General features: G+C 36.8%; 1 protein-coding gene across 1 annotated transcript; it reads right to left on the reverse strand.

Annotated features, from left to right (window-relative positions):
* Positions 1-382: 382 nt before the first annotated feature.
* On the reverse strand, positions 383-20,625 carry LOC129262211 (activating signal cointegrator 1-like). The gene is made up of 7 exons (XM_054900294.2): positions 19,008-20,625; positions 16,555-16,699; positions 14,898-15,062; positions 13,777-14,040; positions 12,493-12,683; positions 3,561-3,888; positions 383-1,069 (listed from the first exon to the last, which is right to left on the reverse strand). Exons 1-7 carry the CDS (start codon positions 19,115-19,117, stop codon positions 884-886), a joined length of 1,389 nt encoding a protein of 462 aa, XP_054756269.2. The 5' UTR covers positions 19,118-20,625; the 3' UTR covers positions 383-883.
* Positions 20,626-22,644: the final 2,019 nt, after the last annotated feature.

Consider the following 22,644-nt stretch of genomic DNA (forward strand, 5'->3'; position numbering starts at 1 on the left):
TCACCGGCGACTGACTGGAATACTCCCCAGGGAGTGGAGGATGTGCACACATTGTGTGCGGGAATGACTGATTGAATCCAATGACCGGGGTAATAATATATCTGTAAAACGCTTAGACACGTCGTTCCGATGTATTAAGCGCTATATAAAAAACGGATTATTATTATATATTATTATTATAATTTTTACAGAATGACCAAAATATTATTGGACCTTTTTCACATATTTCATGCTGTACCCTCCTTTATGTTTAGGTGTACACATATAGGTTTTTTGTATTTGCTCTTTCTTGGTAGTAGCACCAATAAGGTTCCTTTGCCTTTTAAAGCAGTTGTTACATTCATGAATTAATTAATTCTGTTTTTTTTTTATCATATATTTTGAGATGTTTTTTAAAATTAAAATCCATATTTATTGTTTGAAATAAAATCTGAAATAGAAATACTACGAAAACTCATTTTGCCCAAGTGATCATTGGCCCAGCAGCTACTGTGCAGCGTGAGATCGATGTTGCTCTATCTTTTACATCGTTGAACTCTAACAGTGTAGCAGCATCTCCGATCTTTTAACGTATTTTGGTCTGAAGCGGATGGGGCTTGAATCCCCGACCTCCAGGTTTGACACACCCAATGATAATAAATGTAACAGAGCAAAGGCGTATCAATATGGTAAGTTCACAAAAGTCTTAGTCACTTTATATAGCAAAGGCAAGGCAGGGGGGCACCACTCCCCCTCGATTGAATAGATGCAACTGTTGTTCTGCTACCTGATATAAAATTGGACTCACTTCTTCATACCAGCCACAAGTAACGATGCCCAATGTAGATACATGATAAGATACTGTCATGGGTGGCAGGTGCTGCTACCTGATATGAAATTGGACTTACTTCTTTATACCAGCAACGAGCAACGATGCCCATGGTTGATGCATGCTGAGACACTGTCCTTCATCAGACATTTCCATTAATTCTTTATCTTGAACTCGATGGTTGGTTCTCGATGATCCTTCTCTTGATGATATCTGATTGCTTGATCCTTGGTGTAAGTTGGTGGGTACATTGGAAACAAACTGCAATGATAAATGTAATCACAATAGTGGTCAACATTTATATAGTGCTTTAAAGGGATGCTGTGGGCTGAAGATATCTATTATATCTCAATAAAGAGAGTACAATTCACAGAGCAAAATGCTGAAAATTTCATCAAAATCAGAGAGCAAATAACAAAGTTATTGAACTTTAAAGATTTGCATTATTCTGGTGAACCAGTTCTAGGCATGTCCTCATGAATTTTCTTTCCCACTTTCCTTTTTCTTATGTTATTAGTTTTATTACATGAAATCATAACTTTCATTTTTTCATAAATGTGTAAATGACGTGTCTCCATTATGATGAAACAAAATACAGCAAGAAATAAGTAATGCATTTAATCACTTGTCAATCCAATTGTTTTAGTTCTTGGTAGAAAAAAATTTAATAAACCTAATTTCATAAAATAAAATACAGCCCACCTAATAAATATTCATGAAGACATGCACAGTTTTACCAGAATAATGCAAGTCTTTAAAATTCAATAACTATGTTATTTGTTATCCAATTTTGATCAAATTTTCAGCATTTTGCTCTGTGAATTTTACTCTATTTATTTAGCTATAAATATCTTCAGCCGGAGCATCCCTTTAAACAAATTTTCTAACTGCTGCATACTATTACACTAGTTTAAATACAGCTACCCTGACCAGGCTCTCGAGCATTTCCGGAATTCCCATTTACTACAACTGGGTGGAGAGTGGTAAATATAAACCGGGTTCCAAAAGAAACTGATCAAACTATACAAGGGCACAGTAGAATTCCACTCAGTCAAAATGAACAATATTTCTTTCTACACAAGCTGGCTTCAATAATCTTTACTAATTTGGATTCTGCTTTATTAATTGAAGCTAGCCTGTGAAAAAACATTGTTCATTTTGACCGAGAGGAATTTATGTATGATCACGTCGCCTTCCCGCACAAAGACCGTAAGCACGCACTGTTCATCGCCTTCCCGCAGGAAGGCCATTAGAGTCGGCTTCCCGTACAAAGACTGTTAATGATAATCCTTGCAAGGATCTAGTTCAGCAAGAAGACACCTTTCAAAAATAAGAATGGTTTAAATATGAGATATCAGATCTTTGAATTTGAAACAAAATGCACTTTTGAGGAATAAAAGATTATAAAAAATAAAAAAAGAGTTTGTACATTGTACAATTATCTGCTTTGTGAGTACACTGTAATAATTTACAAAGCTGTGCAGGTGAAAATATTTTCAAGCTACATTCCCTCAAGCAAGAAGTGTCCATGGTTTGTGAAATTGTTCTGTTCACATATGAATGTAAATCACCATCATCATCATGGGGGTTACAAAGGTATAAGTGTTGTCCTTGAGTAACTGATCTGTATGCAACGTACAGATTGGTCATTCCTCACGTCTTGTACACTGCTGAAGGGAATTCTGTGAGCTAGTTGAATGACCCATAGGGAGAATCCAAACCGAAATCAGGAAGAGATGAGCGTGCAATGTTGAAATTTTTTTCTCATGGACGGAAATGAGGTGCTGACAACTGCCTATCAATACTGAAATGAATATAGCATAACCTATTGATATACCTGTACAACGAACATCTACATTGAGCATCAATTCAACTGCATTAAAATCTAAATATCTACTAAAGGTCTTGAAAGGTTATGTCAAGTGCACAATCCTGCGACTCAAGTATGGAGTTCCATACAGTTCAATGACATGGAAAGGACTTTGGATTAACTCTATCTAGCCTGGGGGGGGGGGGGGGTGATGGGGCTGCTTTAGCCCCCCTTAACATTTTTCAAGCTAAAATATTTCACCATGTTTCATAACTTTTTCCTTCAATGCCCAGGTACACAGATCCGAAGTTATGCATCATTTTGTTTGGGCATGTCAGCCAAAAAGTATGCTAAAAAAATTCGATTTCATGAACAAATCATAAACAAATTATGTATGCAGCCAAAATTCATAAATGTATCATACCTTTACTGATTAAAAGCAATCAATTTCATGCCATTTGCAACTGATATAGTGTCGCTGACAATTTCCATTTAAGCAATAAAATTCATAAAGTAAAAACTCAAGGGACCAGTAGGTTGAACCCCCTAATATATGATGGATGGTAAATTGATTTCACACACATAGTTGTGACTCATCTACATGTATGTATGGGACCAACACTTGCATCCTTTCCAATGGACGGAGTGTTTTCCCCCGCATTCACACCTGCACTGATTCCAGAAGTGAGGCATGCTAACACAAATGTTATAGCATCAATTTTTTTCTTTTGTTAGATTATTACGGTATTAGCAGGAGTCAAACTAACTTGGCATATCATCTTATCCAAAACAGGTGCTCTAACTGACTGAGCTATCCCACCTGCCACTTGTATTTTTGTTGACTGCTGCAAATAAAGGTGAAGTCCAATAGTACAATCTTTGGCATGTAAAAAAAAATGGCCCCGTCCCCCAAAAAAATGTTTCTGAGTACAGCATTCCTACCTTGGGAGCCTCTCTTGTAATGCTGGGGTTCAATATTGTGGCATCATGCCCTCCCCTCGACACTTCCTCGCCTCTCGGTTTATTTCCAAAGATAACCCTCTGTACAACCTCATCCTGGCTGTTGTACATCTCCTCCACCTCCTCCTCAACAACCTTCCTCCCTGCAAAGTCCAGGGTGAAATTCTTGTTTAGTCTGGAACCATGTTTCTTCTCCCGAAGGTCCTCTTCCCTTTTCTTGAGTTCAGTTCGCTCTTTGGTGCTCAGCCATTGATTCGTGTCACTAGAGAAGTAGTCCGATTGGTCATCATGGACCTTGGTTCTCCTTACACTGTAAAATAAATGTAACATACAAGCAATTGATTGACCGCATGTGCATCATCATTCCAGGTATCCTGGTCATGAGGTCAAAGTGTCCAACCACATACCAAGTCCATGGTTCAATATCTGACCATTGTAACAACATTTTATTTCATTTTTTCCATTAAAATTCCGTGAAAGATATATACAGAGTAAGATAATCAGACTGCAGGGCCCTGTACTAATGAGCATATAGGCAAGATTTATTCTAACCCTCCTGTGGCTAAATTCACCTCCCTGCAAAATCGTGTAAATTGTGAGACTTTCTTTCTGAAAGAATTTTACCACTTTATCTTCAAGTAAAATTGAATATTATTACACAATAGGAAAGAGTAAATGTCACTCTTTTATAATGGTCATTTATTTTGAATGAAACATTTTGATAAAGCCTGAAAAGATGTCTCAATACAGAATTTTCTCCCTCTGTTTTCTCTTGCAAATTGTGTAAAACTATATTTTGAGTCCAAATAATATCTATATCATTGTAAAGCTCATTCTTTGTACTTTCTCACAATGTCAATCTTGATATGTGGCACATTGCAAATGGGTCAGGATCCAGCTATTCCCATCAAGATACAAGACAAGATTTCTGAAATTTCTGAGTAGAATGAAATCCAGAGTTCTGATTGGCTGGATAATGCTACAAAACAACATGTCCGGGTGTAATTTGAAGAGATTACCACATGGTGAATGTGACCTTGGACAGGCCCCAGGGTGGAAACTATTGGAATTTGGTTCGGTGTGTGGTTTCTATGACCAATCCTTTTTTTTCTTCTTCAGATGGCCATGTTAAAGACCCAGGAGTAAATAATTATACTGAATAATTAACACAGGTTCCAGCAGTTGTGCTTTACACTCACCAATGTGAAATCTCAGACATTCTCAGCCCCATATACTAGGGACAATGATTTTTGTTAACTGGTATAAATTTGGGACATTTCTGAGTCCTGTACGACACACATTATTTTCACCTTTAATTCACCCATAATCAAATATTTTTTTCGTTGGTCATCAGTTTTTCACATAACTGCCGACTATAGATTTATAGTTGAAAAAAAAATTTGCTGAAACATTCAGCTAAGAGACTAGAAATTATTGTCGAAATGTCCCGCACGACACATGGAATCGTCCTTGCATGTTTTAGGGTTAAGCCTGAGAAAACTCTGGTAAAAACTGAAAACTAAGGTTAGTCTGATTTCTGCCATTGACTTTAACACAGGGCAAAAACTCGGGTAAAAACAGCCTGAGTTTTCTCAGGTAAAAAGTGTTATGCAACGGGCCTGTTTTTAGAGCCCTTGTGAGTTATGAGCCTGCCGGATTGCCTTCTGGGCAAGTTCCTTGAACTGTGGGTGAACAGGGCATTAAGATCAGGCACCTGTCCCCATAGATACATTTTTTAAGTACTGTTCAATGTAATTTCATTAGTTGATCATTGTAAAGCGCTTTGATCATATTTTTGGTAAAGGGCTGTATAAGTACCTGTTATGTATGTATGTATATATACTATTATAAACGAAAGTTTCCTTTAATTTTGAAACAGAATTACAGGTGTTCATATTTTAAAAACACCATTGTATGAAAGAGAAAATCATTGTCCCCACAGGGTTATAGGCATGAGGCTAACAGCTCCAAATGGCTCCTGCTCATCCAAAATTCTTTCTAACACCTATATCAAAGCCTTCACTTGTTAGTCAGATCTCATACATGACATCTGTAGATCTCACACAATATCATGGATTCATGTCCTTTAAATCTCTACACGCTGGTCTTTAAAGTTGGGATCTTTGAATTCTTCTCCTGAACATGGACACTGCTGTGCAGGTTAGTTAATGAAAATACAGTATTAAAGAGCTATGTGCGTCAGTTTACATTGGGAATTTAATTAAAACAATTCGGATGCCAATTACACAGAGTGTGGAAGACATTAACCCTTTGAGTGCAACGGGCTTCCACAGAAGCCCAGCGAGTCATTCACTTTATTTAGCTACGACGGGCTTCTACAGAAGCCGAGATTTGTTTGGTTTAATTCGATGAATTTTTTCAGCTTTTTCGTAATTGTTATTTATGTGCTAAAATTTCTGCTACTATTTCCTTTATAAACCTATTTCGATAACAGAATGAAAAAAATACACAGCTACGTGGGAAAAAATCGTGAAAATAGGAAATCATTTCAACTTTACCCGATTTTTTCGTTGGAGTCAGACGGGGACGATAAATTCTGTGACGAGCACGCACGCGCGCAAGGCCTGATCACGTGATTTGATCCATATCGTTGTTCTGATAGATACGCTAAATTTTTTTGCAAGATCGTCATGTAATAAGCTTCGCGTTTATTCACCATTTTCGTCTTATTATTTGTTTCATCAAGGAGATATCACTCTAGAATGACATCTCTTTGGTTTCATCGATTGTATTTTCAGAAAAACAACAAGCTTTTACAAAAGTAATGTCTTAGTACTTTGAGCTGATCTCGGTGCACTTTTGAACTTTTTCCCTACCCTCTTCTCATTATTTTTGTCTACTCTTCTGAAAAAAGAAGAAAAGAAAGCAGTTTAGCATACCATTCATCTTACGCTCTTTTCAAAAGGGAAACGTCCATGTAGTTAATGATATCGGCACTACCCAAACAAAAGAATGTCTGGGCGGCCATCCAAACAAATTCCTTCTGAAAAGAGCAGGATACAGATGGTCAATGCCCCGAACAAAAGGAAGATTAGTGTTTATCAGCAGGATGACCTATTGAATGCTTTTCGTACTTAGCAATACAAAAAGCTTTTATGAATACTCTTTTTCGACCAACATATCATATCTAAAAATAAACTTTGTCTCATTTACCGACAACACAGGTGCTTATGACGTTCGTCAGTGATTCATATTGCATAAAAGCGCTTCCCCTGGGTAATGATGCATATAAGGATGAAAGAAGAATTATCTAGGGAAATTATAGAAAAAAAATGTTCAGATGTCACGGAGAACGAGAGAGAATGAGAGACAGCGATAAAAGGGGGAATAGACAAGTGTGCTACAATTCCATGAATATCTACTTAAACAAATAATAACATGACTTTATTTTTGGGTTAGATTACTTAAACAAAATCCCACGTTTGTTTGTCGCAACTTGGTCCTCAGACCCTTGTCAAACTGATGACTTTTTATTATTATTCTTGTTTGACCTAGCCTCCCCCCATATGAAATTTTCTGTTTTTAATTGCAAGTAACGCGGTAGAAAAGTTTAGAATATCGACTGTCCTGGCCAATTTTTTCCTGTTACGACCCAAAAAAAAAAAATCGCATTTGGAGCGCTTACCATGGTTTCCTCGCCCAAAATGGAGGAAATAGAATGATATAGGAAGAAAAATTACATTAAGGCATCCCCTATAAAGAAAACACGTTTGTCTGGCGTGTCCCGACAGAACCCTCTCAATCCTTCAAACTTTTATTCATGTGTGACCTACACCCCCACCCCCCAAAAAAATGTTGATACCAACCCAAATATGATTGAATTTCCTACTTTTTCGCCAATTTCTTTCTTCTTTTTTTAACCGGCAAATAGCGTGGTAGAAAAGATTCATATAGAAAAAACTGACCCACCCATTTCTGTTTCCGTTACTGCAAACAAACATTTGGGCGCTTACCCTGGTTGGCATCAAAACCAAAATATATGATTTTCAAAAAAATAAAAACAGGGGCCACTGAGCGTTTTTGATAATGGAGGGGTTGAGCTGAATGTGGGAGGGAGTGGACCGGCCAAAAGAAAAATCACAAATTTATATAGACTTCGGATTTTTTTGTACATGTTTGCTGAAGGGGGTGAGGAATGAAACTTTCTACCAACTCCGCCGCCTCTGTGGTATTAGATTGAACGATTAAAACGATAGAGACAAAAATGAATTTTAACTATTATGAATGTTTTTTTTATGATTTATTTATTACTTTTTTTCGGTTGTGAAATCAAGGAGACAAATTAAAAATAGAACAAAACGAAAGAACAAATAAAAAAAAACTTTTGATTGAGGATGCTATAATTTATTCAAGAAAAATACTTTCTCTTACTTTCAGTAATTTCTAGCATGGCTGTTTTTGAGGGAAAATAAGATAAAGAAAGAAACGTAGAAAGTGACAAGGAGAGAGTTGGGAGGTATGATTTCAGACTTACAATTTTAGTCACTTTTACTCGTTTAACTCTTTGAAATAATTTCAGGATATTACAAATCGAATACCAGTGTGCAAACTTCAGGAACAAAACTATTTTATTATAGTTATAGCTGCGTGGAAAATCGAATTAAATGAGACATATAATTTATGATAAAAATCTATAAAAAATGACTATTGGTGAAAGATGGAGGCCTCTGTCTTGCCATAACCCTAAGCCCCAAGTAAAAAAAAATAGTTTAGTCGTGCATTTTTATACGATGATGATCATCATCATATTGTCTTTTGCGAAAGATATCTTCCCACATTATCAATATAGAAAATGGAAGATGATATAGAATTTATTGTGAAATGACAGTTATAATAGTAGTTTTAAAAGGTTTTTCGGGACATTATTTGAGAAACTGGGGGGAAAACCCCTAAATTTTCGACGTGATGGCCACGATACAATAGGACGAGAGGCCTACAAATGCAACAATCTCCAATCAATACAAGTTGGCAAAATCGAGGCATACTCTTGGAACGGTTTCCGATGAAGAGAGAGAGGGGGGGGGGGCATTACATATAATGTAAAATGACAGGTACTAAGAAGAAAAAAATCAGAGAGAACGGATAGAGGGGGATGGGGGCGGGTATATACCTCGTAATCCCAATAGGGGAGAAGGAAGACGATACAGATATGATTTAAATGAGAACTCAGAGAAAAAAAGGTGTAGCAGGGAGGGGATATAGAAATACGATAGACATAAGAAAGGGACTGAAAGCGGTAGATAATACATTCAGTTACAAGTTAGAAACCAGAGAAAGGGAAAACAAGGAAATCCCTTGGTACCATTTTTTAAATACATGTATATTTTATTTTGACAAATGCGCAATAACTGAAACAAATTTACCATCCGCCAGTCAAATAGAAGGATTTCAGTAGCTTTCAAGTGTTATTGAAAATTTGTAAACAAATTTTATATAAAACGGGCCCCTGGTGCACTTTTGAACCCCCCCCCCCTCCCCCGCTTTCTCTCATTCTCTCATCTTATTGCTCTTATTTTTGTCTTCTATTTCAAACAGAAAATAAAGCAATTTAGAACACCGTTTATCCTCTGCTCTTTTGAAAATGAAAATGCAGTTCTTGATATCGGTACTCACCAAACAAAAGAAAGTCATGGCTGACGCTCAAACAAATTCCTTATAAAAATAGCAGGGGACAAATAGCCAACGCCCTGAATAAAAGGAAGATTCATGTATTTCGTCAGGATGACCTACTGAATGCTTTTCGTATTTAGCAATACAAAAAGCTCTTAGGGTTAACATTAAAAAAGTAAATGTTTACTCCTTTATTGACAAAACATGCAGGCGCTTAAGACATGGCAAGAACATTTTCTTCTTGAGCTTCTCGAGATACATGTATAGGAGAATGATAAAACGACAGAAAGGATGAGAGGGAAAAGAGGAAATAGACCAAAAAGGTATAATGTAACCCATGGTGGTAATAACATTTTTAGCAATGTCACAGATAGTACATACTGCTACGGCAGTACCAATCCCTTCTAAAATAATCAAAGATATTAATAAACTAGTTTACAATTTTTTGTGGAATTCCAAAAAAGAAATGGTGAAACGTAATATTTGTCATAATCCTGAAAAAGAAGGGGGATTAGGAATGGTTGACTTAAAGACAAAATGTCGATCACTACGTTTATCATGGATCAATAAATATTTTACAGGTGAAGACAGTGCTTGGAAAACCCTGTTTGAATATTGGACTCATAAAATCGGCGAGGATTTGCCTCTTTGTTTGACTTTTAATTGCAAAAAGAGTGATATGTATCGTATTTGTATGAAAAAACATTTGCCCATATTTTATGTTGACATGTTCTGTTCATGGGCTGATTTAAAGTATATTGATACATTGTATGTTTAAAGTAACGAATATTGAAAACGAAATTATTTGGTACAATAGTAACATAAAGTATAAAAAAGATGTATTATATTTTCCTATCTGGATAAAGAACAATATTTTGAAAGTTAAACAAATCGTAACAGGTGGTGAATGGAAGAAGATTGATTCAATATGCACTATTTTTAAAGAAAGGGAATTACTTTCTACCTTTGAATTGTTGAAAATAAAAAATGCGTTCCCGAAGTTCTGGCTTGACAAGTTACGTTATAGTGCACGAAATGTAAATAGCATGTCATCGAAATCCAGCACTATTGAAATATCAACAGGTGACTGTATAGAAATCAATGGCATGAAAGCCAGACATTTTTATCATTTGATGATTGAAAAGGAGAAAAGAGACCTCCCTTGTATTTATTTTTGGAACGATTTCTTGGGCTTGCCTCTTGAATTTAATTGGAAACGATTATTAGAGTTTAAACTGGATTTTATAAACGACAACAGGATTAAACAATTTAATTTTAAATTAATTCATAGAATACTACCAAGTAAAGACAACCTTTGCAAATGGAAAATTAAAAATGATAATTTATGTAATATTTGTAAAGTTCCAGAAACGTTTCCTCGCCGGAAATTGAGGAAATAGAATGAGAATTTACGTTGAGGCATCCACCTAAATAAAACACGTTTGTTTGGTGTGTCCCGACAAACCCCTCTCAATCTTACATCCACCCCCCCCTAAAAAATGTTAATAATTTTCCTACTTTTTCGCCAGTTACTTTCTTTTTTTGTCTTTTGTTTTTTTCTGGCGAATAACGTGGTAGAAAAGGATCCATATAAAGAAAAAAAAGGCAGGTTGACCTTATATTTTTCCTTTACGGCAAACATACTTTTGGGGCGCTTACCCCGGTGAGCATCAACACTAAAATATTTGAAAAAGATGTATATATAACAGGGGCCGCTGAGCGTTTTTGATAATGGAGGGGTTGAGCTGAATGTGGGGGGAGTGATCCGGCCCCCCAAAATCACAAATTTATGGACTTCGCGTTTTTGTATACGTTTGCTGAATGGGGGGGGGGGGTGGACTGACGCCTCCTACCGACTCCAACGCCTCTATACTATTTAATTGAATGATTAAAAGATAGAGACAAAACGGTATACAAATCTTTCACGATTTATTTATTACTTTTGTTTTCGGTTGTGAAAAACCCCAGAACGGTTAAAAAAATGAATAAAATGAAAGAACAAAATAAAACACTTATAATTTAGATGTTATAATTGCATAGATAAAAATAATTTACTTTCTCTCATTGTGACGAACAGTAATCGGTAGCATGGTTATTTTGGAGGGAAAAGGGAGATAGATAAATGAAACGTAGAACGAGATAAGGAGAGCGTTGGGAGATATGATTTCAGATCTACTATTTGAGTCACATTTACCCCCTTCCCTCTTTGCAACAGGAAAACAAATCGAACAAAATCGAACAAAATTATTTTTTATTACAAACTATGATTTATGAAAAGAAGATACCAAAGGCAATTTGTTTGTGAAACATTGAGGCCATCGTATTGAAGCCCAGAAGCCCAAAATCACAAAATAGTTTCGGACTTTTGTTGCGCAGCATCATCATCGTACTTGCAAGGGAATATTCACCCTTTTTATTCATTCTGGAAAATAAAGGTACATGTAGTTGGTATGCTGTGATTTCACCCAAAACCGGATTATCGTCGTAATTATACACTTTGCAAATGATCTCTATACAAGAAGGTAAAATTCATGAGTAGCATGACAATAGGCAATGAAAAAAGCACTAGAGCAGACAACAAAACGGTATCGATCGAACCCGAACTGTCCGCGTGTGTTGATTGCCCTTACGCATTTTTGTACACAGTGCCTATTGACTTGGGAAAAAGCGAAGATTTGACAAAATAACACAACTTTTTCCTCGTAAATTTAACTATTCTGTTGATTCTCGAAGCGAAACCTTTATTTCTAGAAAGAAAAATGTCTGATCTTTCATCTTTACATTTACAAAAAATCATGAAAATACATCAGTTTGGCGCAATTAGCAATTGATTCGGAAAACACCCCCACAGATCCAAAAACCAGCAATGTACCAAAACGGCTTCGCCGCAGGGAGAGGTATCCGGTTTCACGGGCCCGCACGCAAAGGGTTAATGACCAACAGACATTATGTAATGTCACTGATAACTGCCTTATGGTTAAAGCCATTATCTCACTTTCCCTCGTTGCCTGAGGCTACGCCGAGCTTATCCAAAGCATCCTGGTATATCAAGTCTGCTTTCCGAAAATATATATCTACTACAGGTCTTTCCAGTGCTTTTCACTAAGCGTGCGGCCAGCAAAAAATAATCCACTCCTCATGAAGAAAGCTGACGCCCATATTGCTTAAAAAGTTTTATGTACAACATTTCTTTTAGAAGGGAAGGGGAAGCGAGTGTGTCTGTTCTAACAAGACACATGCCACTGAGGTGATGGTGAAGGACAACACTCTATCCAGTACAAACCTTGTTTTATCAAACTCAATAAGCTTGTCTTTGTGTGCTATGGCTCGGTCGATACTGCTTGGGTTTTTGCCCGATGGTTTCTGAGGTGGCGCGTCACCATTGACAAGGGTCTCTCCCATCAGCTTCTTCCGTAACTTATCACTCTTCTTGGAATTCCTGGCCAGAATCTCTTGCTCCTCTTTATTGCACACCTGCAAATGGAAGACATGAAGATGCAAAGATGTAAGGATAGGAAAATAACACAGATGAAGTTTACAAAAAAAATATATACAAGAGAGAAGAACAAAAAAGGAAGAGAAGAGAATAAACAAGGTCAAAAGACATAGAAATGTTAGAAAATGTAATATCATATGAGGTGTGAGATAAATATGGAATTCAAAATAAAAGATTAAAAAAGAGAAATGAGAAAAATCAACAAACAGAAAGCCAGGAATGATTTTTATTTTCATAGTGATCTACTGCCTATAAAGCTCTCCACTATTCCTTCCCATACATTACAGAGATGGTGCATACATCAACCTAATTTACTACAAGACTAGTCTGCTGGAATAATATTGGAACAAATCCCACTTTGCACTTATTAACAGATATTATAATCTTATTTGCAACCGTTTGGGATTTGCCTTTGATAGGCCTTTGGCCTTTGTTAAATTCCACACATTTGTATTCTCTGTATTTTGTGTGATCTCATGTATTATATGCCTTTTATCACTTTTATTATATGTATTGTCTTTTTATGCAAATGTGAAATAAATTGAATTGAATTGAATTGAATTTGAAGATGAAAATACTTAAAGCACTACTTTCATTAGTCATTATTTTGCTTCACAGAACAATGTTACTGACTGATTTAGTTATTGCTCCTAATAGCAGGAACACCACTTGTAACCAATGAAAATTATGAGATTTTTTGCATTGCAGTTTTTTGGCATCCCTGTTACGTGTAGCGACCGCGTTGGGGAGGCAGCTGCGCGCTACGTGTATTTCATATTGGGTCTCCCAGATCCGGATAAATCCCTTATCCAGATTGGTGCTGGTCCCAGCGTGTCCGGATAAGAGAGGTCGGACTGTATTAAGATTTGAAAAGCAACGATTTTCAACCTTATTATTCAGATTAAAATTAAGAACAGTCCTTGGCATATTTCTCATTTCTAAAGTTATATATGAAATTATAGAACCTTTTTTTTTACTTTTAATATGAAATACTAGAACATTTATCTGCATAATCAGGTTGCATAGAGGTTGTCTAGTATGCGATGGAGTAAGTACATCAACCTAGCTTACCAAAGCACCACAGAACAAACATGGGCCTGACCCCTCCTGACTGCATACCACTCTCCCACACTCTAGACAGTTTGAGACTAAGGCATGCTTGTGAGCCTGGCACTCACAAGGATGACGTCCGGGAAGGTGAATGGCGGTACGGGCTTCACCTTCCTGGCTGTAGAGTGAAACAAATTTGGTCTTCCGTCGGGCCCCTTGTTGAAGGGCTAGAGCATGATCATCCACCTCATGGGTGAGGCCATTGCCGGTCGGTTGTTGTTGGAGCTGGAAGAAAAGAAAGTGTCAAATGATTGGATGTTCCATAATTTTCAAAGCAGGTATTCATGAAGTCAGGAATCTTTGCATCTCTACTGTATGTACATGTATGTAGTGTTTGTAAACTATTCACTGGGTAGCAGAAGATGGAAGATGTGGCTGTGGCTTACAAGTGAGTTTTGGCTATAACCGGGGATAATTGTAAATGTGGGTGTTAAAAAAAAAACGACATATGGCTTTACACATGGAATATTATATTGTGAGATGAAATTTGTTATCTCATTAGGAGAGCAAAGAAGAAAATGCCATTTTTAATATTCACATATAATTCATAATAAATCTCATGAAAAAAAAGTGAAACATCTCCTGGGGTCCCATTGCCAAACTTCTGATTTGATGAAAATACAAATTTGCATTTAATTTTTGGGTTCGCAGTTGATTGTAAGTATTTCTGCAATCAGCAACTGGTGTACACGTATTTGGAAATGGAGTGACTTGACAGGAACAATGAACAGCACCACAGAAATGTTGAAGTTTTACAAGAATATTCTTTCTACAAGTGGATATCATTATAATGAAATACTAAAAAATATACATTTTCATCAATGATGGGCCTGAACTCAAGAGTAAAATTCATCCTTGATAAAAATATTAGCACATGTACATGTAGGTATCCTGACAAGCAAAACTGCCAAACTCAAAGGCTTTCCTCCTTATTAGTGAAATAATCATGGTCAAGTACAAGAATTGAATTGAATCATCCGAGGAATGTTGTTGGACATAAACATGCTCCTCACGGTATATATATGTGATGGTGTACCGTAATACATGTGTAAGGAAGTGAAGAGCATAGGAACTGGTGTTACCTGATTTGGCTGGATTTGTAATGGTAATTGAGATGATGTATTAGATTTCAGATTTGATGGTGAAACTGCCTCGAGAACTGTTCTTTTCTCCTTGCTTTTTGATTTGCCTTTGTGCTTTGAGGTGTCCTTTTTCAAATCTTCTTGAGTTGAAGATTTTCTATAAACCTATAGCAATGATCAAAATGAAATTATGCAGGTAATTATTCTGAAATACATGAAAGAACTTGTGAATACTACTACAATATAGCTTGTGAAATCTTCAATCAATATACACAAATAATACAAACTAATAATACACACTTTTGTTGGTCAAATGACATCACCAGTATTTTCATACCACACCTCTTGTGCCGAGAGTTTGCCAAAGTTGATCATATGTGGCAAAGAATCATGGATGATTTTTTATCGCCCGCAAGTATGGCTCTGATTTCATATTGGTATTACAAACTTTTACAAAGTACCTTGGAAACCGGAAACTCCTCATTGCTAATCAGAGTTTATTGTCACTGGCAAGCATAGGATAAAGGTGCTGAAAGTGCTGAAATACTACATCATTAGTGAAATGAAAATTCACAAAACTGGCTGAAATTCTACTCAAGTGTTACCATCTGTTCACAGTATGAATCATATCCATTATAAAGATTCAAGATGGTCATGAGATTCTGACAAAACCTACACAAGTCTGGGGAGGGGGGGGGCATAAAAGGCTGATGTAGGAATTTGTTCCTTCATCTTTTTTTTTATTTTGCTCGAATCGGAAACACCTTTATGCAAGTGAAAAAATACACCCTGACAAGCATCAAACTATTGAGAAACATCTATTTATCGACAGCAGGTCAATCTTGTTTTCTTTCTTCACTTTCTCCCTTAAAGGGATAGATCAGAAGTAGAAATGGCAAATAAATCTTGCTGACAGTACTTTCATATTACTCTGCATGCTTAAAAAGATAGGTGTAGAATTGTGTGACATTCCTTTCATGAATTCTGGCAAATTTCAATGTTTTGTACAAGGGAAAAACAATATAAGAGTCAATCACAGCTGATAGACTTGGATGCCTCCCCAGGCTACACACCTACAAGCTTGGTTTTTAAACATAGCGCTTCCATAGTGTATTCACACAAATGAAATGACTAGTGATACTAGACATTAATAGTCAGCCCAAATGCCCATTTCAGAAAACTAATTTCAGCTCTAAAAAAAAGCCCTCACGCCTGCACAAAGTTCAAGTTCAACAATAGTGAACATATTTGTAGCGCCATGGACCAGTACAATGTAGAAGCATCCCTGCCAACACAAGTAGTGCATCTAATTTATCTGAAGGAGAGCAGCAATAGACATTCTACTTTGATCGATGAACAGGCTTAGTCCTACAACATCGTTGGAGTAAACTAAACTACACTATGAATATTGATCGCCAATCTCAGTTCATATTGAAAATACAGCAGAGACGGTCTAACACAGACCTTGAAAGACATTGAGATCAAAGCCAAAATATAGCTGTCCTCAGTGCATGGTGTGGCCTGAAACCCTGGTAATTTATTAATTAAAAAAAGATTAAACTAGTGTCTCTCCCACTACCAGTCTGAACCCCTTAATTTTTGTCATGCAAAATTATGCATCAGCCTTTTAAGCTTTGATTTACTTTCAACTACTCACAGTGAAGTTCTTTGGAAGAGCCGGCCCACTGCTTCTTCTTTTCATTAATTCTTCTATGAATGTTGTGCTACTTTCATCAGAGTTATCTAGAAGTTGGCATAGATATTCTTCAAGCTCCTGATCATCCTGAATATCAAGGAGATAACTGTGAAGACAGATGAGAAAAAAAATATGGAAAGTTGATAAAAAAACCTAAAACTTGTGACCAACCACCGGTTACCACCCCCAAGGGAAGGTTCTCTGTAAATAGCAAAATAGTAATTTGGCCTTTAAAAAATAATAATAAAAGTAAGCTTCCAATTCTTCATACTACTGCATCAAAGTTTCAAGTTGTAAAGTTGAATAGAAAACAAGATACCAGAGATTCTTTGACACAAGTTTTTGCAGACTGTTTGAAAGTTTCATTGAAATTGCACAGTGTGCACATCTCATGCTCCAGTGAACCCCAAACTTCAAACATTATTTTCTCCTTATTTTGTGAAGCCCTTGCTTAATTTCTTCTGCATTCAATCAAGTACTTGTGCAGGTTATTGTTGATCAATTTTGATAAGTTTCATACCATCTTAAAGCTTCAGATGTGCTTTTGAAACTTCAATAAAAATCTAAATGTGACCTACCACCACAAAACCACCAATAAGCCACCAAGTATTAAGGTTCTCTGTCAATAGCCAAAATAGTAATTTAGTCTTAAAAAAAACATAGCTCATCTGAAAGAGCAATTCTTCTTCTTCATAGTGTGAACATTTTAAGTTGTGAAAGATACAAGAGTATCTTGGTCACTACTTTTTCAGACTGCTTGGAAGTTTCACTGAGTTTATACAGTATACACATCTCTTGCTTGAGTGAATCCTAAACTTCACACCTTGTTTTCTCCTCATTTTTTAAACTGTTGCTGAATTTCCTCTGCATTCAATCAAGTACTTGTAACGGTTATTGTTGGTCAATTTCAACATATTATTTTAAAGGTTAGGAAATGAATTTTCAAGCTAAATAAAAATCTCAATATTTGTTTTAGTCCACTTACTTTGGGTTTTGGGTGGCTGGTCACAATTTGTAAATCAATAGTAAATGTCATGTTTGTATCAGAACATGTAAGAGACGATGATCTGTTTGTACTCTTATTTTTTTGAATGCCAAATAAAATAATAATAATAATAATTGGAAGAGAAAGAGGAAAATGAGGATTGCGGTATATGCACACATCTGCACTTCAAAAAGTGACTGCCAATTCTGGTTTGGTGAATCCTCATAAAACTCAATTGATTTGGTCTTTAATATAGGTTGTGATAGAAAGAAGAGGTTTCAACCATGCCCTATTTGGTGATCTGAGGTGGTTTTTTTGTCAGTTTGAAAGTGAAAACAAGAGGATGGCTTCGCAAGGATGTAAGTGTGACTTAAAATCACACTTTAATTTCCAGTTCAGTTGCATGTGGAATAAGACAAATCACTGCATTGTTTGATGCATGCTGGGAAACGTACCTACAGTGTATTTCTCAACGATTACATTAACAAGGCAAAAGCGATTTTGTGTCTCGCCCACTTATGAAAATAACCAGAAATATCGTGATTTGCGAGGGCACGCAACAGCATTGTATCGAAACTTCATTGTGAAATGACTGGGATGGAATAACACAATTGTCATAAGAGTCTTGCATGTAAACTTTAATGTTGACCTGAAAAATGACCTTTCACTTTACTATGTGACCTCCGACTGCAGCATAACGTGCAGGTCGCCTTGGTACATCTACCATCCAAGTTTGGTTGAAAAGTGACTTACGGTTGCAGAGTTAGGTGTCATAAGAGGGTCTTGCATGTAAACTTTAACGTGGACCTGAAAATGACTTTTGACCTTACCATGTGACCTCCGACTGCAGCATAAGATGCAGGTCCCCCAAGTCCATCTACCAATTAAGTTTGGTTGAAAAGTGACTTACGGTTGCAGAGTTAGGTGTCATAAGAGAGTCTTGCATGTAAACTTTAACGTTGACCTGAAAATGACCTTTGACCTTACCATGTGACCTCCGACTGCAGCAGAACATGCAGGTCCCCCAAGTCCATCTACCATCCAAGTTTGGTTGAAAAGTGACTTACGGTTGTGGAGTTATGTGTCATAGAGTTTGTGACGGACAAACGACGGACGGACGACATTTGGATCCCTAAGTCTCGCCTTCACCTCTGGTGGGCGAGACAAAAATCATGTGCACGTCTGTTATTAAGCATGATATCAATACTGCCAGACATATTTACCCTAAGGCGGCCATTCGGGCATACGGCAAGTCAAAAACAGTCATTTTATTCATTTTTATTCAAACCACCTATAGACAGTGTATACATCTATGTAGCTGGTACAAAAAAAAATGTTAAAGACAGTGCACAGTATTAGTAATATTCAACTGTTTGTGAAACAGTCCCCAGACCTGATAAGTGCTGATAACTTTTGTGAAAACACATACCTGACCCACTCAGGAGTCACATCTGATGCAAGTAGACGATTAAGCTCTTCAGTACACCATGTCACCAGAGATGGAGAAACAGCCATTCTGCCTTGACAGTATACCTGCATAGTAATGAAGAAGAAAAAGTTCTTGAAGGATCACATGTAGGTTATGAATGCTGCAAAATCCTGCATACACTGTTTGCAGCGGTTAATTAATTTTGCAAATTTATGCATATTTGGCAATATCATGCTATCATTTGATAATTTCAGTTCTACGTTTATAATTTTTGGTACAAATAGCATTTGCATCTTTATGAATAATTGTATGGCCCTTAAAATACAATATATTTCATTGTTCTTTGAATTTATGTAGGCTATTTCTTTGTATTTTCATCGATTCGTTTTGTTGTGGGATCTCTTAAAGACAGAAAAATAATTAGCTTCAACGATTTGATTATTCAATCACGCATTTTACAACAACTTTCAATTTGTATAAATCCAGGGGCAAACGCACATGCACCCACACCCACACTTGCATACATAGTAAAATGCTTGCAAGGGGGGCCTTCCCATTTAAAAGCACACTGGTGGTGATCCAACAGATTTCATGAACCTGTCTGTAGAAGGTGTTTATTGATTGCTTCAATTTTAATTATGAAATGATTTTATCGAACTTAGTGGCAGCCAGCTTCTCCCAGCTTGATATACCTTTACCTTCTGGGTCTTGAATGACCAATGTCAGTTTTCCTTGATTGGGGGATTAGCTAACGAAGTGATATTTAAGAGGATGAAGGATTCCTGGCATGTTTGGTGTTCTACTATCAATCCACTTCTTTTGTCCGACATTCACCCCAACAGCATCCGATAGCTTTCTTAGCTCCTATAGACATCGACTGTATGCGAGTCTAAGATCATCACCGAAGACTACGTCAGGAATTTCTTCGATTGTAGAGCCAGGAGATCTCTTCCTCTACAGTTACCGTCTTACAGAACCAAATTCATTGCTCATGACAATTGGAGCGTTGGCGAAAGTATGCAATTATTGCAACCTTCACTTGACACACTTCTGTAAAGTTCTAGGCTTACCTTTAGAATCCAATGTCAGGAACTGAAGTGTGACTGTGATGCCTCGTTCTAACACTAATGTTACACTACGTCTACAGTGTGATCTATCCATGAAATCAATTCATTGAATTGTAATTTGTAAAGTTACTCCAAATCCAAGTTCTACTTCTAAACTAGACCAAAAGTTTCAGTCTCTGTATTTGGTTGTTCTGCTGAACTGCGTTGGCTCCACTCACCAATTCATGATCCTAGCTTAGGCTATATATACAGTACTATACTAAAATGTCAGAAATTGTTACTATACTAAAATGTCAGAAATTGTTAAATAAATCCCAAGAAACAACGGCTATTCCTGTCTAACATATTCTAAACCAGTCACTAAAAAAGTCTAAATGCATGTAGGCCTAGTTTGATGTAGCAAAATGAACAACTTGTAAAATAATCGCGAACGTTGGGGAAGTACAATAGGAAACAAGATGGCGGCGTAAACATCGGGCAAGTCTCTTCCGTCTTTTCACAATATTTTTCTCATTTTTTTGATGAATTCTTGTTTTAAAATAACAACGAGAGCGTAGAAATGTCAGAAATGAAGTTATCCCATGTCCATGACCATGTACATCATTCAGGTCCCTCGGAGAGGACCTTAAGCCGTTGGTCCCCTGGTTGCTTGCTCACAGGCATTCGTGCTTTCTTAGCAGTCAGGTAAAACAACCTCGGTATAACATGATTTAGACTTAGAGCGGCCAAATCGCTATTGTGCCCAAGCGCCATTAAAACTGCTCAGCCCAGTGAAAATTCTTATCGCTAGACGTGCGTAAGAGCATGTGCGACCGGTGTCACACATGACCGCACAATAACAAAGCTCAGTCAGCGGGATATCGGCGTTCAGAGAAGTGGCGTGTTAATGGGTATTACAGCTGTGCGAGAGAGGGGCAGGGATTAGGGATTGGGGGGGGGGTGAAGGGGCACTAAAATATATGAAATCGGCGGGTTTTCAATAAAATACTATGTGCATCGTATTTTCGTTTTCTTTTTGTGTTTTCTGTATGATACATGGTGGGTAGATTTATTCCTCATTCATTCATTCCATCCAATTTATTCATCATACTGTGCATTTCATTTCATATCATATTACATAACATTGTTTTACTAACCTTATTTTTTCTGTCCTTGATGGGGATCGAACTTGAACCTTCTGATCTGCAGTCCAGCATCGTAGTCAGCATGCCACATGAGATGAGCTGACAGCCGAAACTGGTTTAGCGCTCAAGTCGTACGGAGGTTTCCCCGGCGGCAGTTATAGCAGGCCAGGGAATCAACGATCAGTGATTTAATTCATTAGAAAATATATATATTTAAGGATCCAGGGGCTATAGATAATGGTACCAATAATTCCAAACAGGATTTTGTTATTTTTTTCACTTCGTTTATATTATCGCTATGTATTTTAACACGATGTGCGTTTACTATTGAGTATATTGAGTCACCTGAAATAACACCCGGAACATTTCTCTGTTTAGGCAACAGGGGGTCTAAACATTGAACAAAATAACTCACGCAACTAGTTTGCACTTGATGTTCGTAGTCGGCGTGTAGGCCTAAAACTTTATTTTAACATATATATAGCTTCCTTTTTTTCATTCTAAACTCCCAAGTTATCCCCTCTACAGCAAACCTCATGTCGCTATCGGTCCGCCAATATACGATCTTCTCGGATATTTTCAAATAAATGTGGCATTTTGGTAGGCACGGCAAAATTGAAAAAAAAAGTATGCACAAGAAATTGTAAATAATTTCATATACTCACTTTTGCGTTATCCTTCTTGGTTATATATAAATGCCCCGTTATATTGAATTTTAACCTCCTTCACTCCTTCCGCCAAAATATTCCAAGTCAACAAATTTCCTCATTTTTTTTTTCGCCCGGCAAGCTCATCAATCATCTCTCTCAAACCTTTCTTTCTTCACTCTAATCCTCTCAAACAATCCTCACTCTAATCCTCTGCGAAAAGTTGCGCCCTCCATGTCAATCGTGCCCCACTGACATCAAGATGTGTCTTGCCGCATCTCGCACATAATGCATAAACTTTTATGCATGATTTTATATATTCATGAACTTTCACTTTATGCTGTATTTTTATGTTGTTTCTCAATTTTCCTCCTTCGCGTTATTGCTTTATTCCGTAATTGTTAAACTCTATATAGGGCATTTTATTATGTCCAACATTTTTGCGTATCTTTTCTACTCTTCCATCGTCACCCTATCATAAATGGATTTTGTCAATGTTAGCTTATTTTTATTTTCCTCAAGAAAGAGCAAGACGGACTTTTAATGGTACAGATGTATATTCCAAAGGTGATTAGCTACAAATACGGATTAAAGGAAAAACATATGTTAAAACGCAATTTGATTTTTTTGATGGGCAAATTGATTAAGGTGTTAGTATAGTGACAAACTTCACTAAATACGGGATAAAGCTTATAGAGAAAACGGAAAACTTGGTGAGCATAGGGACGAATCAACCGAGATTATAATAATTACTATTGACCGGAGGGCGGGAAAAGTGGTGTTCTGGGTTTGAAATGTC

The sequence above is a fragment of the Lytechinus pictus genome, chromosome 5 (assembly GCF_037042905.1).
Source record: "Lytechinus pictus isolate F3 Inbred chromosome 5, Lp3.0, whole genome shotgun sequence".
Classification (NCBI taxonomy): domain Eukaryota; kingdom Metazoa; phylum Echinodermata; class Echinoidea; order Temnopleuroida; family Toxopneustidae; genus Lytechinus; species Lytechinus pictus.